The following is a 19375-nucleotide window of genomic DNA, read 5'->3' on the forward strand; positions in this document are numbered from 1 at the left end:
TTCCAGGTCCCTGCATTTCCCCTCCAAGCACAGATCAACTCCCATGCCTCCCTAGGCCAGGAGATCCCTAATGGGTCTGTTCGTCTGGTTAGACACCCGGCACCAGTGCGAGCTCTTTAAATGCTTTTTTAGACCTCCCAGTTCTGCCCCGGTGTCTCAGAGTGGCCACTCTCATGGGCACAAAGAGAAAGGGGGACTGAGATTGTCCCAGGTGGAGAAGGGCCAGCCTGGAGCAAAAGTAGGGACACTAGGACCAGCTGACCAGTACACTCATTTCAGGAGGGGGCTAGGCGGGGTGGCCCCCAGCCCTCCTGGGGAGGAAACCCCCCTCTGCGGCTCTCTGCTCTGAGCAACAGTTGGAGTGGCCTAGGCCCCCCACTTATTTGGTGCACTGGGCACTGCCCAGCTGAGGCCCTCTCCACCTGCTCAGCTGTCCCTGTATCAAGGGCTGGGGGTGGGCCGGGAAGCTTCCGAGCCACCTGGGCTGTCCCTTGGTCCCCGCTGGGCACGGGGCATGGTATGGATGCCGCCGCCCCGGAGCATGCAAGCTCGCTGCAGCGGTGTGACCCTGGCGCGGCCTTGTGTGGCAGGCGTCTTCGAGGACTGCTGTCTGGCATATCAGCACCACGTTAGGCGGGGCCTGAGAAAATGTGTCCAGGATTACCAGATCCAGCATGTGAGCGGGAGCTGCAACCTGCCGGCCGTGATGTGAGTGGGACTTGGGGGTCAGGTGGGCATGAGCACCTTTGCTTCCTCTTACGTGAGCCTGAGCACCCTCTCCTTTGCCTGCCAGATTCTTCTTCGGTCAGAAAAAATGGACGGTGTGTGCGAACCCAAAGGCCAGGTGGGTACAAGACTGGGTTAAGTTCGTGGACAAGCGGAAGGATGCCCACCCAAAGCCCAGCTCTGGCAACCTCTCAGGTAGGTGAAACCCCAGCCCAGCCTTTCGGGGGCTGGATCTCCCTGCTGTGGGTCCCTGAGCTTCTAAACACCCAAAGTCCAGCATGCTCAGAGATGCCCTCGCCCAGATGCCAGCTGCTGGTGAGTGGGAGGCTGACTGAGTGGGGGACTCCCTGTCAAGACACTTCATTGCTGGACTTGGGAAACTGAAACAAGTGGCAACTCTTCTACTGAAATATCCAGCCAAAGATTTCAGGTTTGGCTGGACCCAGGCACTCAAAAGGTATTGGAGCTTTTATCTATTTCTCTTTGTATCTCTTGGACAGCTATTTGTGCCAGGCTACTGTCATCCAAGCCTAGCAATCCCTCCGTGTACAGAACAAGGACCTCCGTCCAGACAAGAGACAGTGCAAGTAAGGATTCTGGATCATGTACCCATCCCTTCACCCAAGTTGAGGCTCAGGAGCAGCCCTGATTGGCTCAGAAGATATGCCTCCAGGAACGAGGCCTAACTTTATGGTCAGCCTGAAGGTTCACATGAGCCACCCCAGATGGCTGGCTGTCCACACCCCTGACCCAACCCAGGGGTCTCCAGCAAAGCTTCAGCAAGAGATGAAATACCAGATGGGTGGGCCAGAGCTGCAGGGGTCCCACTCCACCCCAGATCACCTGCCAGCCTCTCCAATTCTTCCTGCAGGACAGTGAGCACAAACATCTCCAGGATGAGCCAGCCAGAGATCGGCGGGCCTTTCTGCCTGGAAACTGCAGCCTGCAGCCCCCGTTGTCCCAGACGCTCTGTCCTTCAGGCCAAATCTCAATACCTGTGCTTGCCACTGTGTTAGTTCCCTCCCTGTTACCCAATCACCCCAGTTCCTCAGGCAGCTAGAAGGAGGGAGCTGACCTTATTTCAAGTTCTTTGCCTGGCCCAGGCAACAGGTTTTTTTCCTTTTCCTTTTTTTTTTTTTTTTAGAGAATTAGGTTATGTCATCCACCCACAGCCTCTTGCCACCCACTCCAGACCACATCTGTCTGTGCCCCCCTGACAGCTGCTTACTGGAGGGCCACTCCTGTCCATTCCACAGTGTACTTTTGCTAACTTTCAAATAAATCTTTGGTGGAACATCACTGCTATCTGTCACATTTCCTTATATGTGCAAGTGACTGCCCAGCCTGGGGTGGATCCCACGATTGCCCCATGCCCCGAAGGCTGTGGTCTCAGCCTCTGCAGCAGATGGCTTGGGGCAGGGAGCACTGGGCATGCTGGCTGCAGTCCCCATGTGAGTCTAGTGCTGAGGGTCCCAGCTGATGACCTTGAGCAAACCATCTGCTCACCTCCTCACCTCTTTCCCCCTGTAAAATGGGGGCCACTGTGCTTGCTCTGTGCTGTGGGGAGACCAGTTATTGGAGGGCAAGCCCTCCAGAAGTTCAGATGGGTAACCAAAAGCTCCTGACCAATGAGGAAGGCCAGGCCCAGGCCAAGGACAGAGCTGGGGCCAGGCATGGTGCCCGTTGGCGGTGGAGGCAAGACTACAGATAAGGGCCTGGGGGCTCACCCAGACTCAGCTCAGTTCCCACCACAATAGAAAGCCTCTCAGGTGGAAATCTCTAGAGCACAAATTGCAGTTTGGGGCCAGGGCACAGACTTAGAGGAAGTTGGGTCACTTCCAGGCCCTGCCACGCTAGGGGGGCCCAGGTAGATTCCACAAACCCTCTAAGCCTAGGCCCCTCCCACCCCCAAGCCTTGGGGATAATTCTGTCTGCTTCATACAAGCTTGCTGGAGACTCGAAACACTATTTTTGTGACATGCCCAGTGCGTGCGCACGCACGCGCGCGCACACACACACACACACACTCGCTGATGGTCACCGAGCTCAGCCATTGGCTTCTGTTGATCTCTACGGGGACAGATGTTAATGAGACTAAATGTGATAATCATTTTACAATATATAAAAATATCGAATCATCATCATATCGCAAAAGAAATATCTTGGCAACCCCTCCATGAACAGAACAAGGACCTCCCTCCAGACAACAGACAGTGCAGGTAAGGATTCTGGATCAAGTACCCATGTAGATCTAGAACCAGCAGGATGGTGCAATGAATGGGACAAACCAGGCGGCTCTGCTTTGAACCCCACTCTGCTATCTGCAACTTGAGCCACCTCAGACAAGTTGCCTGACCTCTGAGTCTGGCCTCCAGGCTGTGAGAGGGGATGACAATAGTGGCATCTGTTCCCCAGCCACAGGGTCAGTGATTGTAAAACACGCAGCAGTGCCTGGTACGCCCACAGCACTGGTCAGGAGGCGTGAGCTGACATCTCAGGATGGTGAACCCACAGTGCCCCCCAGTGGTTGGCCTCCACAGTCGGCTTTGCGCCCAGTCCCTCAGGGGACTGAGGTTGGTGGAACCCACTGGGCCTGCATCCTGGGATCAGTCCCTGACCCTTAGGTGGAGGGTGGTCTTCACTCATCTCTCACTTGCATGCTCGTCCTTCTCAGAGCTGCCCTTTGGGGCCACAGGGATCTCTTAAATGTGAACCTGGCCTTTTTTTGTGGGCAATGTCTACTGATTGCCAGAACTTCCCCAGGGAGCAGACTTAACGCAAAATAACTTTATTGTCCTTGCTTCTCATATAAAAGCATCCTTGAACCCTTAGCCCAGCTCCTGGAAGCATGAACATGGCCATGAGTCACCCACTCTGGTAAAGGCCCTGTGGGCCCTTCTGCTCTGAGATGAGTCCCACCCCCACCCCACCCCAGTCACTGTTGCCCAGTCCTGCCAACACCCTGGGGCAGCCACGGCGCGGTGCATAAGTTCAAGCCTGAGACTGACCACACAGTGAAACAGGGTCCTCCTCGACCCTGGTTGTTGGAGGTGGTGGGTGCACACTGAAGCTTCCAGCTGTCTCCAGGAGAGGCCGCATACTGGGATCCCCCAGGCAGACCTGTCTGAGGTCATTGTGTAGCATTTTATTCTTCCTGAGTTTTGGGGTCCCACCTGGCAAGCCACTGCTGCTGGGGAGCAGTCCATCCCAGCTCCACAATCTCCCACCGCTGGGGAAGAGGATGGCATGGGGTCCTGGAGCCTGCTGAGGCCAGGGCTTGTCACCCCGGTGTGTACTACTTAGGGCATGTAGTAAGCAGGTCATCAGTCTCCCCAAAACCCCATGGAAAGAGACAGGGCCTGGCTGGGCCCATGCTGGAGCCTGGAGGGGGCATGGGAGGCACCTGAGGCTGGGCAGCAGGACGGGCTCCTCCCACTACAGCAGCTGTAGCTGTACCTTCAGTCGTAGGGCCCGGACACCTGGCCCTGTCTGCCCCTCTGACTGGGTTTTGGGGTTCCAGGACCCTACCACGCTCACCACCTCCAGCTGGTAAGTTCCAGGCCCTGGTCTCCGACGCCCCAACTGCAGGGAGCTGAGGCCGCGGAGGTGACGCATGCGGAAGAAACCTTGCTTGTTGCCGCGGGAGATGACATAGCGAACCCAGCCCCCAGTGTTCTCTAGGGCAGGCCGCAGCTCCAGGATGTGCTCTGCCTGGCCCAGGCACGACAGGTTCAGGCCCAAGGTCAGAGGGGCCTCTGAGTCAATGCCAGCTAGGTTCACCTGGGGAGAAAGACCAGGCGGATCATCAGGAGACAACTGAAATGTGGGGGGTAGAGGGCTATGGGCCCAAGGTGAAAAGGAGATTCCAGCCCATCTTTAAAGTGGAGAAAACCTGGAGCACTCTGCCCTTGACTTCCATCCAGGCCTCCATCCACAAGGCCAGGGGTCAGCCTAGGCTACAGACAAAAGCAGAGTTTGGTTCCCAAGTGGAATGCAAGAGGGTAATATAGGTGGCCACTTTTACACACAGACTCCAGATATGGAGTCTCAGCTGAGGGGGCTCAAATCCCTGTCTGATTGGGGGGAAGGCATTTGCCCTCAGACAGGGAGTCAGTCAGATGGTAGCAGGTCCCAGACCCTAAGGTCACTCAAAGAGGACATGGGCTGTCTGGAGTTATGACCAAGGATCACACACCCTCTAAGTCTTGGGGGAAAGGATGCTGAAGTCGATACAGTGTGGTAAAAATACAGGACCCACTTGGGCAGAGAGAGAGCCACCAGAGAGCTTTCCGGTTCCCGGAGGCTTGCTGCACTTCCTGCATCTGGGTTTTTTGAGAGCCCCTGTGTGCAGATAACAAACCTATCTTTATCTGAGTTCCTCTGAGTGAGTTGCCAGTCCTGGCAGCTAGACAGAACCCTGAATAAAACAGCACGCCTCTGTGGCAGGCTAACGGCCAGGGTGACAGACCAAGTTCTACAGGAGGATGAGTGTTTTCTCGTCCTTTACTCTGGGCAGTGCTGCCTTTGATCTGCTTAATTTATATGCCTATGGAATGTTTTGCTGCTGCATTAAAGTAAAAGCTATTCCTGTTTCCCTGTCTCCGTTGTGAAGCTTTCAACCCTTTCCGAGTGTTGCTCAGATATGCACTCTTACTGACACCTGCTGGCAGCCCATGGGTATTGCAAGCAAAGCCACAGGGTTTGTTCTTCCTCAGCCCAGATCTGCCAGTGCCCATCCCAGGAACCCCGACAACCCCTCCACTTGCTCTTACTGAGTACCAAAGACTGGAAAAACAGCAGCAAGCCTGACAGGATTGTACCCTTCTGACACTTAAGAGAAAATAATAGTAACAATGGGATAATACATATACTTAAGAAAAAATAACAGTAACGATCGGATAATACATACCATCATAGTTTCTTTCCCCAGCAAAGGGGGAACAAGCAGAGTAAAATACAAATAATTTAATACTGAAAGCCCCTCAGGCCCAGCATTCTAATCCCACTCTGCCTTCATTTCCCCCATCACATTTATCATGTATTATTATGTATCATGTGTTATAAAATATGATTTACTTATTTCCTGTTTGTCTCTATTAGAAAACCAGCCACATAGGGATGGGGACTTTTGCAAGGTTTTTTTTTTTTTTTCCTTTAATTCACTGATAACTATATTAAGTACACAACGCTTAGCAAAATATGTTGAGTAAGTTTGGGTCCAGATGTCTGCTGGAGGTGAGCTGCAGAGTAATGGCTTCTGTGCTCAATGATCTTATTTTTGAAAAAATGTAAATTAATGGCCTCAGAAGTTGATGACCCCAGAGGGATGCTTGACCGTGAAGGCCACAGCTGCCTGTAACAGAGGCTGAGTGACACAGTCATGGAATCCCTGCTCTGCCACGTTCAAGTTCTGTAACTTGGGCATGTAATCTAATCCCTCTGAGCTTCAGTTTTCCCATCTGTAAAATGGCATCACCACCTTCCAGGACTGCTAGCTTTCAGATTCCTTAAAGGATGGCAGCAAGAATGATCAATAGCTTCAGGGACTCTTTGGTGAAGGATGGACAGGCTGGATCTGTGGCAAACCATCCTCCCTGAACAACCTGGCGGGGTCAAGAACAGCCAGGGTAAGGAGGGACATAGACACAAGGACCATAGACACAAGAGGCGTGGGAGGCCTGAGCACAGCTCAGGACACAGGAAGAGGGGAAAGGGTATGGGCAGGTCTAAAGGGGGTTAATTAATGCAGGGGCTAAGTTGGCTTTCCAGGCCCCGACTGGTGCTAAATCCAAAGGAGCTCTAAGGGAGTGCTTTGCAGTCAAGGGTTGTGAGGTCACGAGTTCTGGGGTAGAGGCAGGGTTGGGGATCCCAGGGTATTTCTCCTGCATCCAACTGCTATGGAAGGCATCCCCGGAAAGCAGCCCACTCAGTGTGTGTGTGGGAAGTGCTTGACTCATTACCAGGAGTGAGATAGGTGCATGGAGGCCTGGGTCCCCAGAGAGCCCCCGCCATCTACCGCCAAGGATGGGGGGTAAGCTGGGACATGGGGTTCAGAGCCCCCACCACTGCTGTGTCCCATGCCCACCGCACCCCGAGGCACCTGGTAGTCCCCGCGTGCACTGCGCCGAGTCCGGTCTTGAGCAGGGAGACTGTTGATCTTGCATTCATAGCAGGCTTCCTGGGAGAGCGCCTCATCCGGGGTGTGCTGAGGGCTGGAGTTAAAGCCCAGGCCAGAGACACAGTGCCTGAACCAAGATGGTGGCCTTCAGAGGCAGGCCAGTGCAAGCTCCAGCACCCACCACCACCCACCACGCTTCAGCACAGCGCCCCTGTGAGCAAGGGCGGCGTGCCACTGTACTGGTAAGGACGTGGAGCAGGCAGGCTGAGTGCTAGGCTCTGCCAGCATACGTGCTGATGTGCCCAGCCCCAGGGCCACAGAGGGAGGAACAGCAGGAGACCTTAGCTAAGGACCGACCCCGAGGCGTCGCACACCTTCATGAGAGGTGTGCACACCTTCCTCGCCTGCTTAGGACTTACTGGCACAGGTGTGAACCGGCATGTGTGAACATTCCTGTGGGAACATACCTGAGTGTACCTAGGAGTGTGTGTAGGTGCAAGCCGCCGTGCACCCCAGGATGCTGCCGTGCATGTGCATACGAGCACAGCGAGACTAAGAGGGCACAAGTGTGCTGGCAAAGGCATGAGCCGTGCACACACTCATGTTTCACAGGGACGTGTGCACCTACCGCCCAGGACGTGCAAGCGTAAGGAGCTCAGTGAGGACAATGATGCCCCAGGGAGCGTGTGCACACGCCAGGTCTGCTGGCCTCTGGGGCCCACATGTGCTCAAGCTTGTGGGGTTCAAGTGTGTATGTCCATTTCGCTCCCAGAGCCTCACCCTTGTCCAGCCCGGAAGTAGCCTCGGGGGCAGCCACACAGGAAGCCACCGGGGGTGTTGGTGCAGCTGTAGCTGCAGGGGCCGCCCCGCGTGGCACACTCGTCCACGTCCTGGCAACCCCCCAGGGCTTGGTCGAAGTCGAAGCCGGAGGGGCAGACGCAGCGGAAGCCCCCCAGGGTGTTGTGGCAGGAGGCGCTGCCACAGGCCTCGGGCGACAGGACGCACTCATTTTCATCTGCGGGTGGGGGGGGAAGGGAGGACACGGTGGGGGCAGCAGACAGCCGTGGCATCCTCTCCCCACTCGGTTCCTCCTTCACAGCTGAGGCTGCTGTCACCGCCTCCCGTGTCCTCGGGCTTGGTCTGCACCCCCCTTACACGCCTTCACACTGCCCCACCCCTAGCCCTGAAATTCCTTCAAATAGTACTAAAATTTCCCCAAAGTCCTATATTGTGAGCTGATCTGGAACCAAGTTGCTCACCGACTGACACTGGAAACTGTCGTTTGTTGAGGGGGCTGTGCTGGCTCTGCACCCCCTAACTCCTCAGTCTCCCTGGCAGTAGAGGACTTGCTACCACGCAGGATAGCCCACTGACCTTTACACAGTGGTGCTCGTGACATATCCCTCAGGAAGTCGTTCCTAATTGCCTACTCTGGACAGATTTTAGTGGAGAACCGGGTTCCTCCCAGCCCCACCACTCACCCACACACTGGCCCCACTGGGAGTGCTGCGTGAAGCCCTGGGGGCAGCTGCAGCGGTAGCCCCCTAGTTCGTTCTGACAACCGTGCTGGCAGGGATGGGGCCCATTACATTCATCCACATCTGTGAGACAGAGGGAGGGGGCAGAGGGAGAGAATGGGCACATCAGAGGCCCTCAGCAACACCCCCGGGCTGAGCCCCACCCAAGGGCTGGAGCTACCTTCGCAGCCATGGCCGGAGCTGCCCAGGGTGAAGCCTTGGGAGCACTCACATCTGAAGCTGCCTGGGGTGTTGTGGCAGCGCCCGTGGGCACCACACAGGCCGGGCCGGGCCAAGCACTCGTCATTGTCTGCAGTGGACAGAGAGCAGTTAGGGAATTCGTGCTGGCACCGCAGTCGGGGCCCACCACCAGCTGATCCACAGTGTGGCTTACCTGCTCGTGCCTCAGTTTCCCCTCTGTGAAATGAGATCCAGAATGGTTCCCACCTCACAGAACTGCCTCTGGCATTTGAGATCTCTCTCTCTCTCTCTCTCTCTCTCTCTCTCTCTCTCACACACACACACACACACACACACACACACACACACGGCTTTGTGTGAATCTCATCTGTACCACCTTAGAGCTGCATGACCTGGAGCCACTTGCTCTCTCTGGGCCTCAGTTTCCTCAGTGGTAGCATGGAGATGATCAGACCCACTTCACTGTGGTTTTGTGAGAATTATTTAATTAATTAATTAACCTGATTGGGACCACTGTTCCCTGGACTCATCCCTTGAGGGAGATCCTGTTCCCCAGGCCAGAAGACCCAAGGGTGAATGTCCTACACCAAGATCAGAGGGACTCCTGAGGGTGGGCCTCCCAGGTCCTTAGGGAAAGGAGGGAGCCTGATGGCATCGGGACATGTGCAAACAAGGATCACCCTCGCGCCCGCACGCCCAGCACACACTGGGCACTGGCTACTCACTTGGTTCAGAAACAAATGAAGGCTGGGGTCACAAAAGAACCGCTGCTTGAAGGCGGGACTCACCGAGGCAGGCCTGGTGGCGCTGCGTGAAGCCAGGGGGACAGTGGCAGGTGAAGGCGCCGACGGTATTGACGCAGAAGAACTGGCAGTTGTGCTGCCTGGAGGCGCACTCATCCAGGTCTGCGGCACAGACGGCCCAGTGCGTTCAGAACAGGCCCGACCAGTGCCGGGGCCTCCTGGGAGTGACCTTAGAGATGGTGCCCACACATGCAGGGAGGAGGGGCAGCCTGGGGCAGCCTGGGGCGTGGGGACAGACCCTCATGGGGCATGATGGGGAGGGGTGCAGGCAGGGCGGGAGGGTGGCACCTCTGCAGGTCCTGCCGGGCTCCGCCAGTACATAGCCTCGGGGGCAGGCGCACAGGAAACTGCCCTCCGTGTTTTTGCACAGGAAGGCACATGGCTTGGGGGTCTGGCTGCACTCATCGACATCTAGAGGGGGCGATGGCACGCAGGGGGGTCAGACACACTCCTGGGGGCTCACCCAGGCCCTGCTGAGGCCTCCTTCTCAGACCCTAGGCATTCAGAATCTGTGACTTACATAAGGAACTGGCCCTTTTCTATAAAAAGCCAGAGAGTAAATATGTTTGGCTCTGCAGAACACATGATCTCAGTAACAAGTCTGACTCTGCCTTGGTAGCAGTAAAGCAATCACAGACAGTAAGGAACAAGCACGGCTGTGTGCCAATAAAACTTTATTAACACAATTACGCTCAGGCTCAGGTTCTACCTGTGTGAAGGAGTTTGCTGACCTCTGACCTAGATGCTGCACAATGTGACTAAAAATCTTCAGATAAACAAAACAGCTGGAGGAAAATGGCCCCAGTGGGGTTGAGGTGGGGGAAGGACCTCAGATGCTTTGCTACTATTTCCACGTTCTCAGCTTTCTTTATGGAATGGGCATCACTTTGTAAAGGGAAACAAGGTGTTGCAAACTGGAGGGCCCCACAGAAGTGTAGGTCAGTCACCATGTGCAAGGGCTGGGCTGGGTCAGAGGGCAGGGGGCAGGGGCCAGGGGCTCACCCAGGCAGGCTGTGGCAGCGGCGTCTGGCGCATACCCGGCCTGGCAGTGGCAGTGGAAGGCGCCGAGGCTGTTGATGCACTCCCCGTGGTGGCATAGCCCAGGGAGCATGTGACACTCGTCCACGTCTGGGGACAGACAATCAGGGGGCGGCTAGGGCAATGCAGGCAGTGGGGTGCCCCCTTTTGCCCATCAGCCTCCCCTGGAGCCCCTGCTTCCCCTCAATCCTGGGGGCCTCTGCCCTCGGCTAGCAGGACACACGGACAAAGCTGCCCAGCCTGGGCACTGAGGACAGCCTGGCAGACACGCGCCACCCCACAGCTTTGCCAGGACATCTCAGGACACTCACACACAGGGACACACTTGTGCTCCTGCAAAATCACACACAAGAGGCTCCTCTGTCCCCCAGGCACACCCTGGAAAAGGCACTTCCTTCCCAGCCCCACCTGTCATCACTGACCACCTGGGAAGGCCCCCTCGCCTCAACGATGTGCTCGTGCAGATACACTCACTCTTGCTCACAGACACACCCACAGCATGCAGACGGGCTCAGTCCACTCACTCACCCACGGGCTCGTGTGCCTCACCCAGCACCCAGCACCCAGTGAGCTGCTGTGCTCACCAGCACATGCCCCAGAGACTCACACACAAGGACGAGCACCCGCACGCTCACCGCCACGTGTTCATTAGCCGCTTGCACATGGGGAATGTGCACCAGCCCACACACTTGCACACGCTCATTAATGAGTCCGTGCACCCAAGTGCACCAAGGTCACACGCAGAGCAGCAGGGGTCCTGGTTCCTGCCCCCTCCACCCCAGGCGTGCGGCTCCTGACTGCGGGCAGATCCACCCACCTCGGCCCTCTGCCGTGTAGCCTGCGCCGTGGGGGCACAGCTTCCTGTAGGCGGCGGTGCTGGGCAGGGGACAGAGCTCACAGAGGGGGCCCCAGCCACGGCCGCCCCCACAGCAGCACTCCGCCCAGGTGACAGCCTCGCCGCCGCTGGCCTGGGCCTGGCACGCAGCCTGCAGCAGCTCAGAGAAGCAGGGCCCCTGGCGGATATCTGCGGAGAACGGGCAGGGCTGGGGGAGAAACGTGGCGTCCAGGCCCCCTGCCCCTGGGCCCTCCAGGCACTGCGGCACCCAGGTCCCACACGTCGCTGACATGCCTGTGCACATGCCAGGGCGGAATCGTAGTCACTGAGGACTAGCATGGTCAGACACCCCCTCTGGCTTGGGCCTGGGGTCACGGCAGAGGCTGCAGCCCCAAAGATCAAAGATACCTCTGGGCTACAGATGCCAGAAGCCTCCTAAAGGGCCAAAGGTGGTATCTGTCTGGCCATGGAGAGAATGACTGGTCAAGGGCCACACCGAGGTCGGAGACAGTGGGGAGGAAGCAAGGGTGGTGGCGTCCAGAACGGACAGTGGGGACAGAGCAGAGGGTGACGTCCAGGGGCTTGAGGCAAAGAATCTGAACTTGCTTTGGCGTCAACCATATGGGGGGTGGGCTTCTGGGAAAGCAGCTGGATACGCACATCTGGCCTGAAGCTGTGGGTGGGGCCGTGCTGGAGGCAGGGGAGAGTGAAGGGGAAGGGCGAGGACTCTGGGGACAGGGACAGACAAGTCACGGGGCAGACGGCACAAATTTAGCCCCAGCAAGCGGCGAACCTGAGGCGGGCCAGGCTGTGCCTGGGTGTGAGATGTGAGGGGGAGGAGAGAGCAGGGGAGGAGGGAGGTCTGCTCCCGGGGTGTCGGGCTGAAGAGCGGAGGTCTACGGTCGACCCATGTATCTGAATCGGCTGTTACCCCTCAGTGCCCCAGGCCCCATCCCCGCCTCAAGGAGCTCCCAGGCGGCAACGGGTGTCTGTACCCACCGCGCCTGGCCTGGCCCCACTCACCAAGGCACTCAGTGAGAGTGGGGCTGGGCCGGAAGCCCTCGTCACAGCTGCACCGGAAGTTGCCCACCGTGTTGACACAGTGGCCATTGGCGCAGAGGCCGGGCTGGGCTTGACACTCGTCGTCATCTGAGTGGGGAGGGTTGAGACAGGCTGGGGTGGGTGGGAAGAGTCCCCGAGCCAGCCTCCCACAGCTTGGAAGGCCCCCCTCCAGGTCTGCTCACACCTCTTGCTTTGACCTCTCCCCTCAGTGGGGATCCCTATACCCCCGGAGCACCCCCGTACCTATGCAGCCCTCCCCGGAGCCAGGCTGGGGCTTCAGGCCCGGGGGGCAGACGCAAGCGAAGGTGCCAATGAGGTTCTTGCACAGCATGCCCCGGGCGCGGCAGTCCTGCCGCCCGTCAGCGCACTCGTCCACATCTACGGCGGTCAGGGATGGTGGCGGCCAAGTCCAGGCCCCGCGGCCAGCTCTAGCCGTGGAGGCCTGGACCCCACCCCAGTGGCCTCAGTGGGGCTAGAGAGAGGTCCCTGCAGCTCCGCCCATCCCTCCTCCACCCAGGCCAGGCCTCCTGGAAAGCCAGAGGGGTCAGAAGCACCCCAAACACGGAGCTCCTGCCCACATTAGGGTCTGTGACCCTGCGTGGCCTTCGCCCATGCTCCATGGAGCACCGACTTGAAACAGCCCTGCAGGACCAAGTCCTGGCCCAGGGTTTCTCAGCGGCATCCCTGCCCCGACACGGGTAACAGTCCTCTCCCCCAGCTCGAACAACAACTAAATGTCTCCAGAAACCGCCACGTGGCTCTGGGAAACCAACTGCTTTCCCTGCTGTTCCACCCCGTTCAGGGCACGTCCGGCCCCCAGGGGAGAGATTTCCAGGTCACACCCACACTGTTAGACCTGGGCTCCCGGGGGCAGCTAGCACCCCATTTTCACACAGACAAGGCTGCCAGCAGACCAAGTGGCCACTGCCCACTCACCCAGCTCAGCCCTCCCTGTCACGATCGCCTGTTCCCACCCTCAGACGCACAGGCCCTTCTCGCAGGACCAAGAAGTGGAGAGCCCCAGGCCCTGCCTGTCCTTGCCCTACCTTGGCACATGGCCCCGTCCTCCCGCAGGGCGTAGCCGGCTGGGCAGGTGCACACATAGGAGCCCTCAGTGTTGTGGCAGCGGAAGGCGCAGAGCAGGGGGTTCTGGGCGCACTCGTCAATGTCTGGGGAGGCCGGTGGGGGTGCTGGTTAGCAGCAGGGCCTGGCGGCAGGCCCCTGCCCCCTGGCTCAGGGCACCCCCCACGTGCCCATCATACAGCCACGTCCTGGGCAGCCGGGTCCTACCCTCACAGGTCATCGTGGGGCCGGGCTCAAAGCCGTCAGCACAGGCACACTCGAAGCCTCCGATGACGTTGGTGCAGGTGCCCTCCCCGCAGGGATGCCCGACAGAGCACTCATCTGTGTCTGCAGCGGGGGGCGGGGAGTCAGCCCACAGCACCCCTGCCCCGGTCACCGCGCCTGCCTTCGCGGTGACTGCACGGGCCGGACCGCAGTCTGACCTGGCGCGCTTGCAGGCCGCCGCGGAGCAGGCGCGCCCCAGATCACTGTGCGTGGGGGGCAAGGGGATGGGTGGGTGGGCGGGAGGGTGAGTGAGTAAATGAGTGAACAAATGAATAAATGGTAAGTGAAGGAGAAAATGAATGAGCAAGAGAGTGCCTGAGTGAAGGAAGGAGTAACTGAGTGAGTGAACGCATGAACAAGTGAACAAACGAGTGTGTCAATGAATAGGAAAATGTGTGAGTGAGCGAGTGAGTAAACAAGGGACAGAAGAAATCAGAGGACATGGGGGTGACAGTGGCTGTGGACAGGATCCTGCCTCGGGGGTGTCTGCCTGCCCCCGCCTGCCCCATCCCTTCCCCGGGGGGGCTGGTCACTCACCCACACAGCGGCTGCCCGTGGAGTCCAGCTGGTAGCCCAAGGGACATTCACAGCGGAAGGAGCCGTCCGTGTTGACGCAAAGGCCGTTGTTACAGACACCGGGGTTTTCCTCACACTCGTTCACATCTGCGGGCAGAGGGGGTGACAGGCAAGGTCTCCGTCCTGCCTCAGTCAGAGTCGGGGTCACACTCTTCCTCCCTCCTGGGTGGCAGGGTCCGGTCTCATCCACGGAGGCAGTGCCCAGTCAGGCTGAGCAGGAAAGAACGGGTGGACGGCCGGGAGGGGCTGCCTGGCATTGGGCAAAGTGCTCACCTCTCCAAGAGTTGTCCAGGCCCGGGACTGCCCTGTGGCCAAAGGGGCAGAGCTCCTGAAAGGCAGCTGGACACACAGAGGGAAAGGGGTTACGTTCAGGGCCAAATGCAGTCCCCAGGAACCCCCTGAATGTGGGCAGGGGAGACGGGGCTGGGGAGTGGCGGGAAAGGAGAGTAGACGGGGTGGGGGGGGGTGTAAGCAGAATCAGAGGGGAGACGGGACAGCGGAGAGACCCCGCACCCCGGCCCCCTCCAGCTGCAGGGCGCTCACCACTGCCCTCTGGAGGACACAGCTCACAGGGGTGGCTCCAGCCCTGGCCGGGCCTCTTGCTGCAACAGCACTGGGCCTTGGTGGTATTGAAAGCTTTGGGCGCCAGACACTCGCCAGCCTCGAAATAGGTGAAGCAGAAACTCTGCCGTGTGTCTGTGGGATGATTCTCCAGAGAAATGCCAGAAGGGCCCTCGGCAGTGCCCACTTGCCTGGCAGCCTCCCCAGTCCTGGCGAAGGGGCAACTCCAGCCCTACTGCAGCCAATCAGAACACTCCGCCCCTGGCCGTAGTGATGGGTCAGGGATGGACATCTGCCCTCCACTGGGTCAGCCCTGGGTCAGCCCTGGGCCAGCCCGGGCTTTTGCTCGATGCCAGGGAATCTTCCAGCAAACCCACCTTCACTGCTATGGGGGTACCCACCCACGCCAGGTAAACAAATTCAGCCAATTATTCTTGGATCAGAATCCCCTTCCTGGAGGGGCAAAGTTACTGACTCCAGAGAGTCAGAGGAACCCAGAGGTCAGACCCCAACTTCTCGACGCTGACCCCCAAGTCCTTAGCTGCAGACTCCCTGTAGCCTAAGCAGTGCTCAGGTCAGGCTGGGGTCTGGCTCACCACGGGGACAACAGATACTGGTGGTGTTGTCCTGCCCTCCACATTGCTGGCCCTAGCCTGAGAGACGAGGCTGGCTCAAATTAGGTGAGGCTAGCCCGCACGGCACGAGGCTAGTCCAGCAGGGACGAAGCCAGCCCAGAGTGCTCCCAGCAGGCTCAGAATGAATGAAGCCTGCCCAGTAGGGCAACTGGGACCAAAACAGGAAGGCCAGCAGACCAGGCTAGCCCAGACTGGCCCAGGCCAGCCCTCTGCAGAAGTGGCCTCTCTGGCCAAGAGGCCCCTCTGCCTGGACAGAGCTCCTTGAAAGAAACTGCAGCCCCGCTCTGGGTGATCCACCTCTTCCCCACTCCGCCTCCCGACTCTTCCCTCACCCCTATGGCTCCTGGGCCACAGACTCACCAAAGCAACGGTACCCATTGTCAGAAAGGACAAAACCAGCTGGGCAGAGGCACCGGAAGCTGCCAGGGCTGTTGGTACAGGTGCCAAAGAGGCAGAGGTTGGGCTCCTGTGAACACTCGTCGACATCTGGAAGGGCAGACACAAGTGGGTGGGGGGCAAACAGGACCTCCTCCGAGGCGGAGGCTGTCAGGAAGGGCAGATGCATGGGGTGGAGGCCCATTCTGGGGAGTGAAGCAGGGCAGGAGTCTCCAGGGCCTGGTATGAGCTGGAGCACTCGGTGGGTAGAGGGAGGAGGGGGGGAATCTTCCCTAGAAGATATCTCCAGGGTGGGGGTCATAATCAGGAAAAGTTCACCTGTAGAGACTACATTTGAGCAAACCTAACTGAGACTAGATAAATTTAGAAGACACTGGGCAGAGTTAGCTCAGCTGCTCAGCTGGTATAAGGCTAGCCCAGATGGCACAGACCAGAGGAGGTCAGGCCAGACTAACCCAGGTTAGCCCAGAGGAAGCAGCTAGTCCCCCTGCTCAGGCAAGACCGGCCAGTTAGCCCAGACAAGGCTCGCGCAGGTGGATGAATGGAGCAGACGTGGTCAGGCAGAATGTTCCACGTTAGCCCATGATGTATGAGGCTAACCTGGCTACTCAGGCCAGACTGGACCCACTAGCTGACACTGTACAAAGTCACCCTAACCGGCGACTACAGCAGTGGAGCTCAAGCCAGACGGTCCTTGAACACACCACGCATGGAGTGGAGCGCCGCCTACATGGGGGTAATGCCAGGCCCACTATAGGGTTTGCAAGGCAGCCTCTGGGTCCCGGAGAGAGAAATCCCTGAGTTGGGAATCCAGAACTACCTTTTAAGCACAGTCACAGTGGACAGAGCTGTTTTGAGTGCTGGGATAAGTGCATTTCCACCCTCATCATGACCCCAGATGATATTTTCACTTCATAGATGGGGAAATAGAACCCCAGAAGCACCTCCCTGGCCTCAAAGCTAGGAGATGGGGCCAGACACTCACCCACACAATGGTCACTCTGCACCTGGAAGCCAGGGGGACAGATGCAGCGGAAGGAGCCCTCAAGGTTTTGGCAAGTGCCTGGCAAGCACGTTCCCACAAGGCTGAGACACTCGTTGGTGTCTGTGGAGAGAAGAGGTCCTAGCATTATGGCTGAAGACCCGAAACAAGCTCTCTCAGGGGAGATCCTGGACCCAGGAGCAGGGCTGAGCCTCACGACAATGGGGACAGCTAGATATGGATATTCTGGATCTCGGTGAAAGTCATGGGAGGAGCCAAGTGGTCTCTGGGGGGAGAAAGAGCAAGGCTCCTACTCTTGAGCCACCTGCAGACTCAAACCATTTCCAAGGCAGCCATTTTGAGCCTCTACTATATATTTCAAAAAACTTATATTTTCAGAACAGCCTCACGCTAAACAAGCCCTGTGGAAACAGTGACTTACTGGTTTTATTTCTTCTTTTTATACCTTAAAATAAATGCATGATTATGAAATAGAACTATTTTGATTCAGAAGTGCCCACTGCAGGTAAACTTGGACCAGGACATGGCTAAGAAGGCTTCCAGAAACGTGGCAAGACTCACCTATGCAGTTCTTCCCATCAGCTGTGAGCTCAAAGCCAGCCTGGCAGAGGCAGTGGAAGGAACCAGCTGTGTTGAGACACTGGGCAAATCGGCACACCTGCCCTGCCAGGGTGGTGCACTCATCTATGTCTGCAGAGAGGAGATGGGCAGGTGGGGTCACCCCACAGCATCTGAGGGCTGAGCCTCCCTTGCATTTCTGTCCCGAATAAAGGTAAGTTGATGGCAGTGACTTTGATTTATCGAGCACTCATGTGCCCAGGCTCTGTATATTAACTTTGCAACTATCCTCTGAAATAGATACCAATGTTGTCTAATAGGAGCATTTAATACTGCGAATTTGCCTCTAGGTACTTCTTTAGCTTCACCAGGCAAATTTTGTTGAGTTTTCATTTTCATTTAATTCAAAATATTTTCCAATTTCTCTTATGATTTCTTCCTTGACCTATGGATTCTTGTTTGGAAGCCTGGTCTGAAAGCAAAGTAGGTAGGCACTGCTATTAATCTCCGTTTCACAGATAAGGAAACTAAAGCAGAGAGTTAGAAGGGACTTGTCTAGAGTCACACAGGCGGCACAGCTGGGATTTGGACTCATACCACCTAATGTTGGAAACTGTAGTTTAGCCACTGCACTAAGTTGCCAGCACAACACTACCCGAGTCTTGCTTTCACCTTCTGCTCTACACTCCCCACTTGCCTCCCACTAACCTGAATGTGAGCTTGAGAGCACCTGGCAACCTGACAATCAAAGGGATATAGGGGACCCCTGGGGTTCTTTTTCTATAGGATCCCTGGGTGAGATACTTTATTTCAGAAGTGCCCTCAAGCCAAGGATGCAGCTTTCAGTTGGGGACACTGAGACCTGCTTGCCCCGCCTGCTCACCTACACAGTCCCCATCGTGTGCTGCCACGAAGCCGGGGAAGCAAAGGCAGCTGTAGGAGCCGACGACATTCTTGCAGGTCCCGTTTCCACATGGCTGCTGCTCACACTCATTCACGTCTGCCGGAGCCAATCCCCAGAGCCTGCCTTACCCATGGCTCTGGCAGTGAGGGCCTGGCCCCAGCCTGCGCCCCTGCGGCTAGCTCTGCCCAGGTGAATGGGCAGGAACCCCTGGGGGTGATGGCTGGGAAGGACCCTGGGTATTATTTGGTGCTCCCACTTTCCAAATGGAGAATGTGAAGTGTCAGGAGGCAGTTTTAACCAAGGTCTTAATTGCCAGGACTCAAACCTGGCAAACTCTGAATCAGGATGGACAGAAGCATCATTCCCACCCCACCCAGGGGTTCCCCTGCTCTTGGCAGCCTGGCCTGTGAAGCGGGAGTAGAATAGGACTCACCCACGCACAGGGCCTGGTCCACAGAGGCCTGGAAACCACGGTGACACAGGCACGTGTAGCTGCCCTCAGTGTCCACACAGTCGCCGTGGCCACACACATCTGGGATCTCCTGACACTCGTTCTGTCCTGAGAAGAAGGGGGGCAGGCAGGTGGGCTTGAGCTGCCCCCACTGTTTTATTGAGCCTGTGCATGCAGCAATGGGGGAGCCAGAACCTACCCGAAAGCCCCCCACTTAAGATACTGTCAGGGCCCCGAACTGCCAGCACCACGCTCAGCCTTCCCCATCCCCGCACACTCACACTAGCCTTTTGCACGCCCGCCCTGCATAGCCAGGACAAAGGCCCGCCAGTTGCACCTACCATGTCAGAGTGAAGAGAGCCTGGTTTTGTCCTGTACCCCACCCCTCATCCCCAAACTGTGTCCTTCGGGCCCCCTGCTTACCCACACAGGCCCCTCCCGGCGACAGCTTGTACCCGCGGGCACACGTGCAGTGGTAGCTGCCCGGGACGTTGACGCACTTGGCGCTGCGCGGGCAGGGGCTCTGCGCACTGGCACACTCGTCCACATCTGAGCGACAGGCCAGCGAGGGGGTTAGGGAGTAGCCCTTCCTGCCAGAGTCCACCCAAGCCCAGCCCTGGGCTTCAGAGCAGGTGGCCTCTCCG

General features: G+C 57.7%; 1 protein-coding gene across 1 annotated transcript in view; it reads right to left on the reverse strand.

The window, feature by feature from the left end:
- Positions 1 to 4161: 4161 nt before the first annotated feature.
- FBN3 (fibrillin 3) overlaps positions 4162 to 19375 on the reverse strand; it is a gene marked incomplete at its 3' end in the record, with an annotated part of 44196 nt that continues 28982 nt past the window's right edge. The window contains 22 exon segments of the mRNA XM_084248597.1: positions 4162 to 4506; positions 6827 to 6971; positions 7625 to 7859; positions 8326 to 8445; positions 8543 to 8671; positions 9351 to 9467; positions 9654 to 9776; positions 10368 to 10493; positions 11221 to 11427; positions 12262 to 12387; positions 12544 to 12678; positions 13347 to 13469; positions 13591 to 13710; positions 14185 to 14310; positions 14497 to 14562; positions 14767 to 14919; positions 15780 to 15905; positions 16801 to 16920; positions 17380 to 17508; positions 18260 to 18376; positions 18714 to 18839; positions 19155 to 19280. Of these exon segments, the coding sequence (XP_084104723.1) occupies positions 4162 to 4506; positions 6827 to 6971; positions 7625 to 7859; positions 8326 to 8445; positions 8543 to 8671; positions 9351 to 9467; positions 9654 to 9776; positions 10368 to 10493; positions 11221 to 11427; positions 12262 to 12387; positions 12544 to 12678; positions 13347 to 13469; positions 13591 to 13710; positions 14185 to 14310; positions 14497 to 14562; positions 14767 to 14919; positions 15780 to 15905; positions 16801 to 16920; positions 17380 to 17508; positions 18260 to 18376; positions 18714 to 18839; positions 19155 to 19280 (3140 nt within the window).

The sequence above is a fragment of the Talpa europaea genome (assembly GCF_964194135.1).
Source record: "Talpa europaea genome assembly, chromosome: 12".
NCBI classification, from domain to species: Eukaryota; Metazoa; Chordata; class Mammalia; order Eulipotyphla; family Talpidae; genus Talpa; species Talpa europaea.